The sequence below is a fragment of the Euleptes europaea genome, chromosome 10 (assembly GCF_029931775.1).
Source record: "Euleptes europaea isolate rEulEur1 chromosome 10, rEulEur1.hap1, whole genome shotgun sequence".
Taxonomy (NCBI): Eukaryota; Metazoa; Chordata; class Lepidosauria; order Squamata; family Sphaerodactylidae; genus Euleptes; species Euleptes europaea.
In genome coordinates this window covers 77,505,499-77,521,250 of record NC_079321.1, presented here as the reverse complement: position 1 = coordinate 77,521,250, position 15,752 = coordinate 77,505,499, and the positions used below count along the sequence as shown (strand labels likewise).

At 48.7% G+C, this 15,752-nt stretch overlaps 1 protein-coding gene across 1 annotated transcript in view; it reads right to left on the bottom strand.

Annotated features, from left to right (window-relative positions):
• The window catches only part of L3MBTL3 (L3MBTL histone methyl-lysine binding protein 3), a 137,474-nt gene that overhangs the window by 55,690 nt on the left and 66,032 nt on the right, over positions 1-15,752 (bottom strand). The window contains exon 15 of the mRNA XM_056856280.1: positions 857-959. Within this exon, the coding sequence (XP_056712258.1) occupies positions 857-959 (103 nt within the window). The remainder of the gene's footprint in view (positions 1-856; positions 960-15,752) is intronic.

Below are 15,752 nucleotides of genomic sequence, written 5' to 3'. Positions count from 1 at the left end.
AAATCAAATCAAAATCATTGATTGTGGTCAAAATACCAGTTCAACACAAACTTTAAAACTCTACAACTTTTAGTTTTCCCCATATAAAATGTACAAATCCACTATTATTTAAAATTCACACACTTCTTAACAAACAAACAGATATTGATTTTAAAAGGACTGCCTATTAAGACCATAAGGCCCTATCCTGCTCAGGGGTAAAAGTATGACTCAATTGGCCTTTCTGATGATGAACCCATCTGCAAAACCTGGCCACTTGTTTTATTATCTCTGTTGGGGCATTGAGGAGAAAATTTACTCTGTTTCATTAAAACCTATTCTTACCTCTAAAAGGGGGCCTAATAAAGGAAGAGAAAGGAAATTTTGTTGCAACATCACGGTTTTTTTTAAAACTTAATAAAACTATTTGCATTTCATAAATATAACTTAATTAAATCATTCAAAGTGTGCATGCCAGTATCAACTAAACAAATAGAAAGCACTGTACTTTCAACTGTGGATGTTTATTTGTAGAGAATTCCAAATACACACATATATACAAAGTTGAAGCAACACAGTTGTGTTCACTGGCAACACAAATTTGTGAGTCACAAGAACACAAGAATATGCCTTATACTGAACCAGACCAATGATCCATCAAAGACAGTATTGCCTGCAAAACGGTTGTCATACAACGTAGTTTAAAATATAAATATAGCTAAATGCTCACCATGGCAACTTAAATGAGCAGCTGCCAGGTTGGTTTCTTCCTCCTGGCCCAAATTTATGTCTCATAAACTGTGATTAAACCAAATACATGAAGCATCCTAATTAGGTATCTTCAGCTACTCCTACAATAGTAACAGGCAAGACATACCTGTGGTGGCCCATGTGCTTGGCTCTTTTTGTATGTCCAACTCCTTTGCATCCTGAGGTAGGACACCCTCCTTGTTCTAAAGCTTCAACTAACTCCAACAGACCTATACAAACATTATGAGAGGTAAAAAGATACATCTGTTTTTCCCCTAGGAAAAGCTATAGGCACATGTTACATTTATACAAAAGTTGTAAACACTAGCTTCCCTTCCTAGCAGTGCAACTCCTTCTGAATATAGCCTTGTCTACTGCCATCTTGGTTACTTTTTAGATGGTAAGCAAAGTCCAGCCTGTTTACCCAGTCAGTTAGTTTTGGTTTTTATCAGTTTTGTATTACTTATATTGTAGGTGTTTTTCTTATTAATATTTTTATTAATATTTTTCTTATTAACATTTTTACTGATATATACATGGTTTGCTGTTACTGATTTTAAGTGCAACATTTATAATTCACTTTAGGGTGGTTCACGAAAAACCTAAAATATAATAAAATTATAATAAGAAGTATCAATAATGTAAACATTTTCATCAATAATTACCGAACAGCAATACCATTTTTTGATGGAAACAGCCTTGGTTGACTTGCCTTCGCCAGGAGAGTGACTGGGGGAATGCATCCCTGTTGATTCTGCAGGACCTCTCAGAAGCTTTTGATACTATTGACCATGGTCTCCTTTTGGAGAGGCTGGCTAGGCTGGGAGTAAGGGGCGCCATGCTTCAATGGTTCCACTCTTACTTCACTAAATGATTCCAGAAGGTTGCGCTAGAGAACTGCTACTTGACCCTATGACATTTATGCTACGGGATCCTGCAGCACTCCATCTCCATGCTATTTAACATCCGTCAAAGATAGGCTGTCAAAGACAGGACATTTTGGAGGACTTTCATTCATAGGGTCGCCATGAGTCGGAAGCGACTTGACGGCACTTAACACACACACACATTTAACATCTACATAAAACCACTGGCAGAGGTCATCCAGGGATTGGGAGTGAATTGCCACCCATATGCCGATGACACCCAGAACTATTTCTCTTTAACAGATAAGCCATGTGGGTCCATGGAAGTCTTGAATAGGTACTTGAAGAAGGTAATGGGATGGATAAACTGAAGCTCAATATAGACAAGACTGAGGTGCCATTGGTCAATGGACAAGTTGTTTGGGGATTGCAGAGCCTGCCTGTCCTGGGGGAGGGTTGCACTCTCCCTGAAGCAGCAGGCTCAAAACTTGGAGGTGCCACTAGATCCTGGCCTACGGTTAGAGGCTCATGTCTTCTTCATAGCACCTTTTATCAGCTCAGGCTGATTTGCCAGCTACAGCTGTTGCTTGAATAGTGAAATCTAGCCACAGTGGTCCATGCTCTGATCACATCTAAGTTAGAGTACTATAAGCTGCTCTAACTTGGGCTTCCCTTTGAATAGTTTGGAAACTTCAGTTGGTCCAAAATACAGTGGCCAGGCTACTGTCAGGGATCATATTACCCCTGTGCTGAAAGATCCACACTAGCAATGCATCTGTTTCCAGGCCAATTCAAAGCACTGGTTCTTACCTTTAAGGCCCTAAATGGCTTGGGGCCAGGGTACCTCCTCTGATACCAGCCAGCCTGTCACTTAAGATCTGCCTTTCTAGTACTGCTCTCTGTGCTCCTCCTTCACAGGTGAAGCAAGCAGCGACTACAGACAGGGCATTTTCTGTGAGGTCACCTCACCTTTGGAACGTCCTCCCCCTTGAGGCTTGCCTGCCACCTACTTTAATTTATTTTAGGTGTCAGGCTAAAACACAGCTTTCTACACAGACTTTTAATTAAAAGGTAAAGGTCCCCTGTGCAAGCACTGGGTCATTCCTGACCCATGGGGTGATGTCACATCCCGGTGTTTACTAGGCAGACTTTGTTTTCTGGGGTGGTTTGCCAGTGCCTTCCCCTGTCATCTTCCCTTTACCCCCAACAAGCTGAGTACTCATTTTACCGACCTCAGAAGGATGGAAGGCTGAGTCAACCTTGAGCCGGCTACCTGAAACCAACTTCTGTTGGGATCAATAAAGCTCTCTTTACATTTAAAGAATTTAGCCTTTACCATCAACTGACTCTGGGTTGGGGAAAAGGTGGGTAGGGTTAAATCCTGTAATGTATGGATGTTCGACACAACCTTAGGTCAATGTTGGAAGCTAGTGCGAAGAACCACCTTATCAGGGTGAATTTAGTAAATGGAAGGTCATGGCACAAGATCACTGATCCTCCTAGCTGATGTGATGGCCACTAGAAAAGCGACCTTATAAGACAATTGTGCCAGATCACATGTAGCGTAAGGTTCAAATGGTTTTCCCATCATACATCCTAGCACCAAAAGACTCCACTGGGGAATAGGTAACTTAACTAGGGGGGAATGGATGATTGAGCCCTTTCAGAAATTTCTTGGAAATGGGATTATAAAAAACTGAAGCCAAATTGATGCCGTATTGAAAAGGGGACCAGGCAGCCAGATGAACCTTGATCAAAGTGTTAGAACAAGAAAAAACACACACAGCACGGGGCTCACTGAATAGAAGAAATAATCAATGCTTATTTATATGTGATTACAATCACTCACTTCAAAAATCATATAGTATACAATTCATATAACAAATGTGATTATCTAATACAAAAACACTCCTATATACATAGAAAGATTGACTCACATTCCAAAGGCAACACAGTGTGACAACATGCACTTCCCACATCACAAGCACCAAAACCTAAACAGTCAAAAAATGAGTGGGGGCAGTCGCGGGACAGCATCAGTGAATCAAACAGAAAGACTGCTGGAAAGTGGGCAAGAGCCCGGAGGCTGTAAATTCCTGTGCGGAAGTTAGATGATGAAAACTTTGGAGATGCTAAAAGCTTAAACACGTCCCGCAATGCCAGCGACGCCCACCCACGCTGACGTCGCGGTCCCTCTCCCACCCGCTTCATTTACTCATTCACCCTCGGCGTCTGGTGGGGGGAGGCGAAAGGGGCCCTGACGCGGTCATCGCCGGCGGAGAGCGAGAGCGGAGCGTGTGGCGTGAGAGCTGGGAGGAGCGGGGGGCTGACTGACAGCTTACCACCGCATCCTCTCTTCCCCGCAGGCAGCCCGGTCGGGAGGGGAGCGCAGCGAGTGACCTCTCCCAGGCACCCGGAACAGCCAGAGAAGGGCCAGGAAGGAACGTCCGGAGGGCAGAGCCCCAGGCCGGCTCCTTCCTCGCGGCTCACTGGCCAGCTGAGTGGTGGGCGAGCCCAACCCGGAAGGGGGCAAGGCAGAGGGAGACGGGCAGGGTTACAGGAAATCCCGGCCCAGTCCTTATGTAGTTTGGGGGTGGGGCTTGAAGGGGAGCGGCCCCTATAAAAGACAGAAGAGAGTGGAGGCCGAGGAGGATAGAGTTGGGGGAGGGCAATCTCTGTGTAGCCCACAACCCTGGCTGAATCCGACGGAGACGATAGTTCCGAGTCTCCGAACGAGTGGTCTGAGGCCGAGGAAACTCCGTTAGAACAGCGAACCATTGGGAAGTCGCCCATAGGGGGCGCAAAGGAGGGCTCCAAGCCCCACACACATATTACCAGCATACCCAAGAGAATTGTCGGACTGCGTGTGCAATTGCTCATTGGTAATAAGGAGCTGGTAAATCTCAGATGTCAGTAAAGACAGCGCTCACTGGGAGTCAAGCTACGTGCATAATCGCCAAGCTGCTAGGAAACAGCAGCAAGAACAATGGGAGTATGTAAATAAACGGCAATCCACTGCTGTAAATCAAGCTTCCCGGCGGAAGTGCGGGAGTACGGGAGATAGTAGAGCCCTGCAGGCAATTGCTCAATCAAGATAAAAAGCTGGTTGGTCTCAGATGGTAATGATGATAGAGTACGCTGATCAGAGCCAGAATGAAGCTGCGCACGCGATCACCTGGTTGCTAAAGAGAAAGCGGCAAAAATAATGGGTGTGTGTAAACTAAATGGAGATCAGCTGCTGTAAATCAAACTTCCTGGCGGGGGGGCGTGAGTACAGGAAATGGTGAAGCCCTGCCACAGCCGGTAGGCAACTTAAGAGCCCAAAACAATGTTGGGAGGGAGAGAAATGGGCAGGCAACAGCCCGCCATTGGGAGGAGATGAATTGGAAACGCTCTTTCCGAACTAATCTTGCACTTTCACTAATAATTTAGCTTCATCAGCCAATACTAATATCAAAATTACTACAAGGATTCAATAGTCCTTCAAAGGTCCTGATGTTCTCCCGGCCCACCCATGAGTCCAACACAGTCCCAATAAACTCAATCTCCTGAACTGGTTTGAGTTTCAATTTTTCAAGGTTGACAACTAAGCCTAAATCATTGAGTAAAGTAATAGTGGTTGCCACACTATCTACTAGGCCTTCTAGGGAAGAATCCACCTGCAGCCAATCATCTAAGTACAGGAAGATTTTCATCCCTTGAGTCGCCAAATAACCCACTACAGCTCCAACCCATTTAGACACACCCCGGAGGCAGTAGTTAAACTGAAGGGTAACACATTGTATTGGTAATGTGAGTCCTCACAGGTAAACCGTAGATATTTCCTGCATGATGGGTGGATAGAGACATGAAAGTAGGCATTTTTGAGTCAAGGATGGCAAAGTACATCTCTGGAGTCAACAAGGAAGCTATCTCCGAGATGGACACCATTCTGAAAGAACGTACGTGAATAAATTTATTGAAGGCTTGGAGAGCCAAAATAGGCCATTTGCCTCCGCTTTTTTATCAACTAGGAAATATCTAGAATAAAACCCATAATTGACCATGTGATCTGGAACCTTTGAAATTGCTTCCTTGAGGAGTAATTGTGAAACCTCTTGAATCAGTTCCAGAGGACTTGTGGTTGGGAAACCTGGAGGTGGTCCAGAAGGAGGGATGTGAGACCATTCCAACAAATAACCATTTTTTATTATTGAAAAAAACCCCAACCATAATTGGAAATCCGACACCAAACATAAAAAAAACCCAGAGTTTTACTTACCTGTAACTGTTGTTCATCTGATGGAACTTCTATGCAGTAACACATTGGGACTGCGCAGGCGCAGGCCAGCTACGGATAAAATTTGTCAGCTTCTAGCAAAATCGAAAGTGAGAGTGTTTCCCCTCCCCTCGGGGCATGCAGCCTTCCCGCCCAACGGTCACATGACCCAGGGGGAGGGAGCACTCTCCTCTCCAGTTCTCCAACCTGCCGCCATGGAACCAATAACCATATGATTGCGTAGAGGTCCCACAGCGGGGAAGGAGGGAATGTGTTACTGCATAGAAGTTCCATCAGATGAACAACAGTTACAGGTAAGTGAAACTGTTTTCATCTGAATGGCTTCTATGCAGTCCCACATTGGGAGAGTAGCGAGCTCGCTTACCAGGACAGTGGGTGTGGGACAATCACTGAAACAATGACCGTATACGGCATGTCCCACTACTGCCCCACTAGATGAATCCACGTCGACTGCATAGTTCTTAATGAAAGTAGAAGGGGTCGACGATGACAGCGCTGAGCAGATGTCTCAGAGGTCAATATTAGACGAAAAGACGACGGAGGCAGCGTAAGCTCTTGTGGAGTGAGCCAAGATCATGTCCAGGCCATCCACGCATGCTCTCTCATAAGACAGTTAATGGTTGAGGTAATTCACCTGGACAGGGTCTACTGGGAGGCTCGGTGACCCTTACGGTGGTCGTGACAGCAATGACATATTAATGTTTTTCCTGCAAACAAGGTTCTTTGTGATAAGAAGGGAGGGCCCTCCATACATTAAAAGTATCGAGCCCTCTCCGCATCGGAAGAAGAGGTCGGCAATAACACTGTTAAAACGATACCTTGTGTAGAAGAAAGCTCGGGTTTCAACACCACTTAACAGCGTGAAAGTTAGTAAACGGTGAGGAACGACAAAGAGCCACTAAATCTCTGACATGACTGGCCGATGTGATTGTGACCAGACAGACAGTCTCATATGTATAGCAAAGAAAGGCCCAACGTGGCCAAAGGCTCAACAGTGTTTCATGAGGCGGGACAACATGAAGGGAAAGCTCCACTGAGGAACAGGTGGAGATACCCTGGGATAGTGGTTGATATGTCCCTGTAAAAAAGGTTCTGTAAGTCTGGTGTGAAAAAAGAACACAGAAAGAGAGTGCAACTCAGCATGAAGGGCCGAATTGTAGTCGAGGTAGCCAAAATTGACAACAGGAAAGAAGTAGCTCTGAACAAACCATTGCCAGTAGCCCACAGAGACAAATGTCTCCGTTAGTCCTCATAAAAAACACCTCATGGACAACTTAATGGGGTGCATCAGCACCTGAGTCACCCTATCTGACTATACATTACATAGAATTCTCCATGCTGCCAGCTTAATTCTGGAAGGAATGTGAGAAAAAACTTGGGGAGGAACAGTACTCCCTTGAGTCAGGGGCATTAGAATCGTGGACTGGGATCTCCTGGGCCAGATGGTGCCATCAGGACGCCATTTATCTTTTCTGACCAGATCTTGACCAGAACCTTGGTCAGCAAGGGAAAAAAAAAGGGGCGGACGGCCAAGTACTTGGAAGCATACCCCATGGTATGTAGGTTCACCCCCGCTCGGGAGCACCATGAGGAAATACTGAATTGTGCTGAGTCACAGAAATACATTTGTGTGGTGCCCCAGATTAGAACTAGATAATGGAGACAACGAGCGTCTATAGCGAGCTTGTGACAATCGTCAGGGTTGTGGAGAAAGCCATGAGCTTCAAGAAATGAATTTAGTAGTCGTTTGGAACCTTTCCTAGAACAGATTAACTAACTGACAATTGGAGCGCATTTCCTGTATTAGAAGGTAAGCTCTAGCTGTGGCCAAGTGCAGGTGGATACCATGAATCTATGACCTTAGAAGAGGTCAACAGAGACTTTTATAGTTGACCAGGAGACCAGGTCGGTTAGGACGGAAATTAAGAACCTCCGCCTGACAAGGAAAGGCAGGCTCTGAGTAACCGACTATCGGCCAGTCATATAGGTATGGAGAATGACACTTCCCTGCAGGTTCATGTGTGTAAGTGCTATAGATAAGCACGACATGAAGGTGCGAGGTGCCGCAGCACGACCGGGGGCAAACTGCATATCCACAGTCCCTGCCCTTGCAGAGAAAACGTGACAGAGCCCGCAGTCTTTGAGGATTGCAATGTGAAATATGCATCACGCCAGCCCAACGGCAAATGCGCTCATTTGGGAGTGGCAGGACATTGGGTATTTAACATATAAGCAACATATGAATTTGTGGAACTTGACTATGTCATCCAATCCCCAGGTCTAGAGAGGGGAACTCCCCCTCTCTGTGTTAACTAGGTAGAAACAGGAATAGTACCCATAGATCCAATCCTCAGAGGGGAACACCCGGATGGCCCTTTTCCATGGAAGTTCCTGTGGGCGGGAGCCGGCGACGTAGAGCAAGCCGGAAAGAGGTAGGGAAGCAGCATCTCGAACTCAATAAAGCATCCGTGCTTATCATTTTGAGAATCCAATTATCATCCATGATGGACATCATATACTGTAACAATCAGACAACCGGTCTGTGAAACGCACTTGAGTGTCTAGTGATGCCTGGTTGGGCTCGAGAGATGGGCTAGGACCCTTGCTGTGTCTAGGAGAGCCCAAAAAAACTCCCTATCCTGCTGAGCAGAAATGAGATTGGGGTGGAAGGTACCCTGGTACCTGTATAGGTGAGATGTTTGAGACTAGCTACCAAAGTGTGTTGGCTGTAAGCTGGCACAGTGGAGCAATGCCCAAGGACATAGCGGTTATCCTTCTTGAGACGATCAAGAAGGCATCGTTTAATCGCTGAAAGTGAACTGCCCTCAAAGGGTGGGTTCCCAACACGCGACGTAGGCGCCCTCAAGGGTGAGGTGCTAGATACACAGCCGATTGTCATACACAAGGGTGGATTGGTTAAGTCATGTCTGCTTCCAAAGGACTATGGACGAGGCCCTGACCTTGCTGGAAGGGTCCGCAACGTGACACGCTGCAACAAAGTGCTAACTGTCGAGGGTCATGTTTATGCTCTGAGCCATTTATTATGATGGCCGTTGATCCTCCAGTAGGATATTAATTTGGGATGAAATTCCACCACATGGGGCATATTAGTATCTGGCCATAATTGCCATGAAATAGAAATGTGAAAACCAGTGGCACTGGAAGTATAAACATTCCTGTGTAAAGCATCCAGCCTGCGTCCCCCCCCCCCCCGGTTAGGGGCAAGGAATGTGAATATGATCCATATTTGCCCGACAGGGCGTTGACCACCATAGAGTTTGGTACAGGCTAATGGTACGGAAAATAACCGTCCTCACAGCGGATCTGTAAAGGCTGTCAACTCTTCTGGCGAAGAGGGAGCCAGAAATTGGCTTAGAAATGACGACCTCCAAATGCTTGTAACCATTGGAAGGGCCACCGGACCTGCCTCTGAGGACCGCCATGTACCCATGATGGTTGTTGTCCGAGATGTCAGGGAGAGAATTTATATATAAGAACCTTAGCTAGGCTGATTAGTTCTACATATAATCTCACATCCCCTGAAGGGGATGAGATTTAGTATTTCCTGCAATGTCCACAGGTGAGGGTTGCAATGTGTGGAATTCCAGGTCAGAGACCTGAGTAGCCATTGCATTGGACTCAGAATGGACCATATCCTTTAATGTAGAAGGAGACCTTGGTTGGAAGAGTCCCCAGGGGAAGTCTTTGCCTCAGCAACGTAGGCGCCAAGAACTTAGGCTCTGACAGCGTAATCGCCGAAAGCATAGACGCCGAGGGTGCCGAGAAGCCGTAGGCTCCGAGAATCCGTAGGCTCCGAGAATCCGTGGGCGCCGAAAGAGGCGTCGAAAAGCCATGGGTGTCGAGAAGGTCATCAAGAGACTATGGGCGCCAAGAGACCGTGGGTGCCGAGAGTTGTGGGCGCCGAGAGCCGTGGGCGCCGAGAGGCCATCGGCTCCGAGAGGCCATGGGCGCCAAAAGGCCATCGGCTCCGAGAGGCCATGGACGGCGAGAGGCCGTCGGCTTTGAGAGGCCATGGGCGCTGAGAGGCCATTGGCTCCGAGAGACCGTGAGCGCCGAGAAGGACGTCAGCTCCGAGAGGCCGTCAGCTCCGAGGGGCCATGGGCGCCAAGAAGGTTGTCGGCTCCGAGAGGCTGTTGGCGCCGAGAGGCTGTCGGCTTTGAGAGGCCATGAGTGCCGAGAAGGCCATCGGCGCCGAGGGGGCATCGACGCTGAGGGGCCGTGGACGCCTAGAGAACGTCGGCTGAGAGGTCGTGGGCAGCGAGAAGGACATCGGCTCCAAGAGACCGTGAGCGGCGAGAGGCCGTCGGCTCCGAGGGGCCGTCGGCGCCGAGAGGTTGTCAGTTCCGGGAGGCCGTAGGCGTCGAGAGGCTGTCGGCTCCGAGGGGCCGTGGGCGTCGAGAAGGCCGTCGGCTCCAAGAGGCCATGGGTGCCGAGGACGTCGGCTTCGAGAGGCTGTGGGCGGTGAGGCCGTCGGCTCCGAGGGGCTGTCGGCGCCAAGAGGCCGTCAGCTTCGAGAGGCTGTGGGCGTCGAGAGGCTGTCGGCTCCGAGGGACCATTGGCTCCGAGAAGCACGTCGAGAGGCCGTGGGCGCTGAGGACCGTGAGCACCGAGAGGCCGTGGGCTCCGAGGGGCCGTGGGCTCCGAGAAGCCGTTGGTGCCGAGGCCGTCGGCTCCGAGAGGCCGTCGGCTCCGAGAGGCCGTGGGCGCCGAGGCCGTCGGCTCCGAGAGGCCGTGGGCGTCGAGAGGACGTGGGTTCCGAGGGGCCGTTGGCTCCAAAAAGGACGTCAAGAGGCCATGGGCGCCGAGGAACGTGGGTGTCGAGAGGCCGTAGACTCCGAGAGGCCGTGGGCGCCGAGAGGGTCACCAAGAGGTCGTGGGTTCCAGGAGGCCATAGGCTCTGAATGTCCGGAGTCAGAATAGCAACACCCTTATGCGGCTGCAAAAGGAATTGAGTGCAGAGTTGCTCATCCTGGGACCCGCTCGGAACAGGAGCAGAGGGGATTACCAGGGCATCCTGGGACCAGCTCTGAACAGGCAGAGGGGTTAGCCAGGGAATCATGAGACGTATCCTCAATCTCCGTAGACGTCATCGCTCGGTATCGATGGACAATTCGGGTAGGCGCTGAGGTGACTCCGAGTTCCGAGTGACGGGGAAAAGAAAACTCAGATGACTTGTCCAAGTTTCCGAACGGGGAATTTTCTCAAGGTGGAGGTAACCTTGCCGAGGACTCCATGTAAAAGTGATCAGTCCGAGTCTTCAATGCCCTCTGAGCGATCCAGCACAGCTCTTACATGAGGAAGGCAGTTTTTCTGTGACAATCGGACTTAATTATTTCAAAAGAGAGGAGCCTTCATAGACTCCATAATGAAGAGAAGCTAAAGACACGTTCTCTCTCCGTGGCAGCAGAAAGAGAACTGGAGGGGAGAGTGCTCCCTCCCCCTGGGTCATGTGACTGTTGGGCGGGAAGGCTGCATGCCCCGAGGGGAGGGGGAGCACTCTCACTTTCGATTTTGCTAGAAGCTGACAAATCTTATCCTGGGACTGCATAGAAGCCATTCAGATGAAACATGGATAACCTGTCAAGGAACATAGGTTTGGCCCCAGATGGAATGGTGCCTAGTCATGCCTGTGGTTTCTTGCCCACACCCCTGGTAGGGGAAGGATGATCAGATTTCTTATTTCTACCCCTAGGGTTGAACTTTTTCTGGTCCTGTTGGGGGTAGTACGATTTCTGCAACTGATATGGATACTGGCCCGACTGGTAATGGTATCCTTTGTGGTAGTCTAAATTTTTGCTTCCGACCAGTTGAGGCAAGTTGAGCCTTTACACCCAGGAACTTTGCCATCACACAATCTTTCTTGAACTTAGACAGAAAGTCTTTCATTGACTCATGGACGACGGCATGGCCATCAAAGGCCATATATTCCAATCTAGATTTAGCCTCCTGAGGCAGATTAGATGCCCTGAGTCACGAATGCCTGCTCAGTAATATGCTAGAGGCCATCGCTTTGCTGGCCACTTCAGCTATATGACAAACAGCATAAAGTTGGTGGGAACCCAGGTGGTATCCTTCTGATTGCATCTCATGTCCCACCAACAGTTTCTCCAGAGGGAGATGCTCTATGAATTGATGGAACTGCTCCCTCATGAGCATCTGGTACCTAGCCATCAGCGCACTGTGACTGACAATCCAAACCCCAAGTGACTCTACTGAATAAATCCTGCACTCTAGGAGGTCCAACTTCCTCCCTTCCTTATCCAGGGGCGCAGAGTGGGGGCCTGGTTTACCCTTAGCAGGAAGGGTTTCCGCCACTACCGAGTTATTCTGGGGATGCTGGTACAAAAACTCAGTATCCACATCCTGTACCCTGTACAAATTGTTGACCTTGCGTGGAACCTGTAGATAGGTCAAGGGTTTGGCCCAGTTGGCTGAGGCAATCTTCCAGATGCCCTTTACTATCAGTAAGTGGATCGGGGTCACCTCCTTAGAGTGGAGGACGTCCATTACATAATCCTGTTCCTCAGGCTCTATTGGGGTCACCACCAAACCAATGGCGGTGACCATGCGAACTGTTTGTTGTAGGCCCAAATATCCTCAGTAGATGACACTGGTGAGGGGTCCCCTACTATGTTGTCCAGGGAAAGCAGGGATGTGGTGTCTGAATCCTTGTCTGATCTTTCCCGGGAATCTGACCCATAGTCCAGGTCAAGTGTAAACACCTGCCTGGTGTCCGGTGGTGTCCTACAGTGAGACTCTTGTCAACACTGGTTTCGAACGTTGGTCTCAGGTTTGGTCCCTTTGGGATGCCTCATTATGTGGAGAGTAGTCTTGGTACCAATGAGTTGGTGTGTCTCGGAACCGGGAACCTCAGTTCCTGTCAGATGAAGAAGAATGTCAGTACTAGGAGCAGGGTGTTCTGAGGAAGGAGAAGCCTCTCTGCATCGAACCTCCCTCAGTGGTGAGCAACAGGGGTAAAATGGTTTTGCGCCGCATGTCTCAGTGTCGATGGACAGGATACCTATCATGGTGCCGGGGTGACCAGCTCCGATGGGGCGAGAAGGTTTTTTCTTTCAATCCCCAGTGGTGGTGAGATTCTGTCCACGGTCTCAAGTGCCGAATCGAAGTCACTGACCTGGAACTGGATGGAATATCAATATGAATACTGTCATGTTCCAGCGAAGAGAAATGCATCACCGAGGGGGTGAGGGGGTATGGGACTTCCTCTCCCTTCGAACTCTAGCTGAGGTCAACATGTGTGGAGAGTGACAAGGATGGGGCATGGTGGCGAGGTAACCGATGTCTCGGTTCTGATTATTGTTTTGTCACAGACAAGCTCGCCTTAGGAGAAGGTGACTTAGAGAGCTGATGCGCAGCACTGCCCCAGTAATTTTCTTTCAGAACCGAAGGTGTATGGCACCAAGGCAATCAACCTTGACTTTCAGGGTTTGCTTGGAACCATCAGAACCAGGAAAGCAGGTTTCTTCTTGGGCCCCTTGGTGGTTGCGTGAGTAGCTGCCCGTTTGCCTGGTATTTTACCTTTCTTTGACTCAGAAGAAGTCCATAGGTTTATCCAGCTTAAGGGACTTTTTGTACAAGAAGGCCTTCAGTCTAGCGTCTCGATCTTGTTTAGCTCTTGGCGTGAACAAGTTACAGGCCGGGCAAGAGCCTGTAACATGTCCTTCTCCCAGACAGTACAAACACTTGCGGTGCTCATTATTTTGGGACGTTTTCATTCCACAGAAGGAACAATTTTTGAAAAGTGCCATAATTGCGTCCCAAGAACAATGAATACAGCCGAAATGGAAGCCGAAGCAACCTACGTGTCCTCTCTCCACAGCGGCAAAGAGAGAAATGAGGGATGGCCAATCCACCACCACCACCCTGTCCTGTGACCGTTCTGGCGGGAAGAGCTGTTGGCTGAAGCGGGAAACTGATGGAGGGGGAAGAGAGTCATCCCTTCTGGAAGCTTTCCATTCAAAAGTTATCCGCAGCTGGCATACACATGCTGTAAGCACTTGTCCCCGTGGTAATCCCACAAACAACATCCGTAGACGAGGAGTCCAAAAGAGAGTTGATTTATTGGAAAACCTACAGGTTTACAGAGCTAACAGGTAAATTGGCACGACTGGGAACGGGTAGCACAGTACAAGGCCTATATTGGAAAGCATGAGTCACAACGGGTCACGGTAACCCCCCTCCCAACGAGGAGCCGTTCCCACGGGAGATAGCACTGGAACATGAATTCAACAGTTAGCAGGCACGACCTTGAGAGGCCTTGAAACCAAAACATTCTCAGTCTGACAGACTGCTAAGAGCAAAGGAAAGCAGGCCTGCCCTCCTTTAGCCCCCCCCCCCGCAGTTCCATCCAGGAGCGCTGGTTTGTGAGGGTAGGCAGCATGGAATTGGTGGATCAAATGGGGTGCAGACACATCACATGCGAATACCCACTCATCGTGAGCGGAACCGAAATGTTTCCAATGAACTAGATATTGGAGAGACCCATGACGGATACGCGAGTCCAAGACCTTTGCGATCTCAAAATGTTCCTCCCCCACAACCATCACCGGTATTTCAGGGAACGGTTCAGGATGCCAATCGGGAGAAGGTACATGTGGTTTCAGCAAACTGACATGAAAGACAGGATGAATCTGCCTGTGTGACTTTGGAAGTGAAAGTTCCACAGTCACTGGGTTAATGATACGAGCAATGGGGAAGGGACCCACGTACTTGGCACTGAGTTTGTTACATGGGCGGTTGGACCGTAGATTTTTGGTGGACAAATAAACCATGACCCCCACTGAGTAGTCTTTGCCTGGTGAGCGATGTTTATCAGCTTGAACCTGTCAGATAGGGCTTCTGACAGCTCCGTCCTCAAACAAGATGGTTTCCCCGCAAACAAAATGGAGTTCTCCGTGCACTCCCCCCCCCCCGTTTTGCACATGAGCTCCGGCCAGAGATTTACAATTGTATTGGGACCCGTCCATGTAAATCTTCGATCTGATATCGGGTCCCGCGCACAAAGCCGAGAGTTCGGCCATCTCCTCCACTGATTGTTCATGATTGTTTCTGTTTCAGTTTTACTTAAGTCGTTACCGGCAGGAAACGACTACATTGTCTCTTTGTTCCTGTAACCCTATTGTATCGGCCCTATAAATGTATCCACACTCCCCCTGTCATGTATTCCAACCTTGTGCGTCTCTTACTGAAATCACTGACTTTCTGAAATAAATCTTTGAATCGCTGCTCTGCCTGGATTGAAGGTCTATTGCCTGAAACGCTGTGTATTTGCTGAAGCCTGACAGAATCTTGTATTTACGTTTAGCCCGCTCCAGATTTTGTACCAGCCAAGGCCAGGTTGTCTGAATTGTGTGAACCCAGTCAGCAACATCTTCATCCCCCTCCACCCTGGAGACATCAGTATGGCTTATGGGCCCGAATTCTTGCCCATAAATGGCCCGAAAAGGGCTAAATCCAGTGGACTGATGTACAGCATTATTGTACGCATATTCAGCAAAAGGTAACAAATCAAACCAATCATCCTGATGATAGTTAACATAACAGCGCAAGTAGCATTCTAGTATAGCATTCACTCATTCCGTCTGGCCATCGGTTTGGGGGTGGAAAGCACTGGAGAGACCTTGTTCTACGCCCACTAATTTTAAGAAAGCTTTCCAAAATTTAGCCACGTAGTTACTTCCGCAATCGCTTATCACCTTGCGCAGAAAGGAATGTAGACGGAAGACATGTGACACAAAGAGGCAGGCCAGTTTTGGAGCGGACGGAATACCTGCGCAAGGAACGAGATGCACCTGTTTAGAGAACAGGTCAGTGATCACCCAAAGTACAGTTTCCCC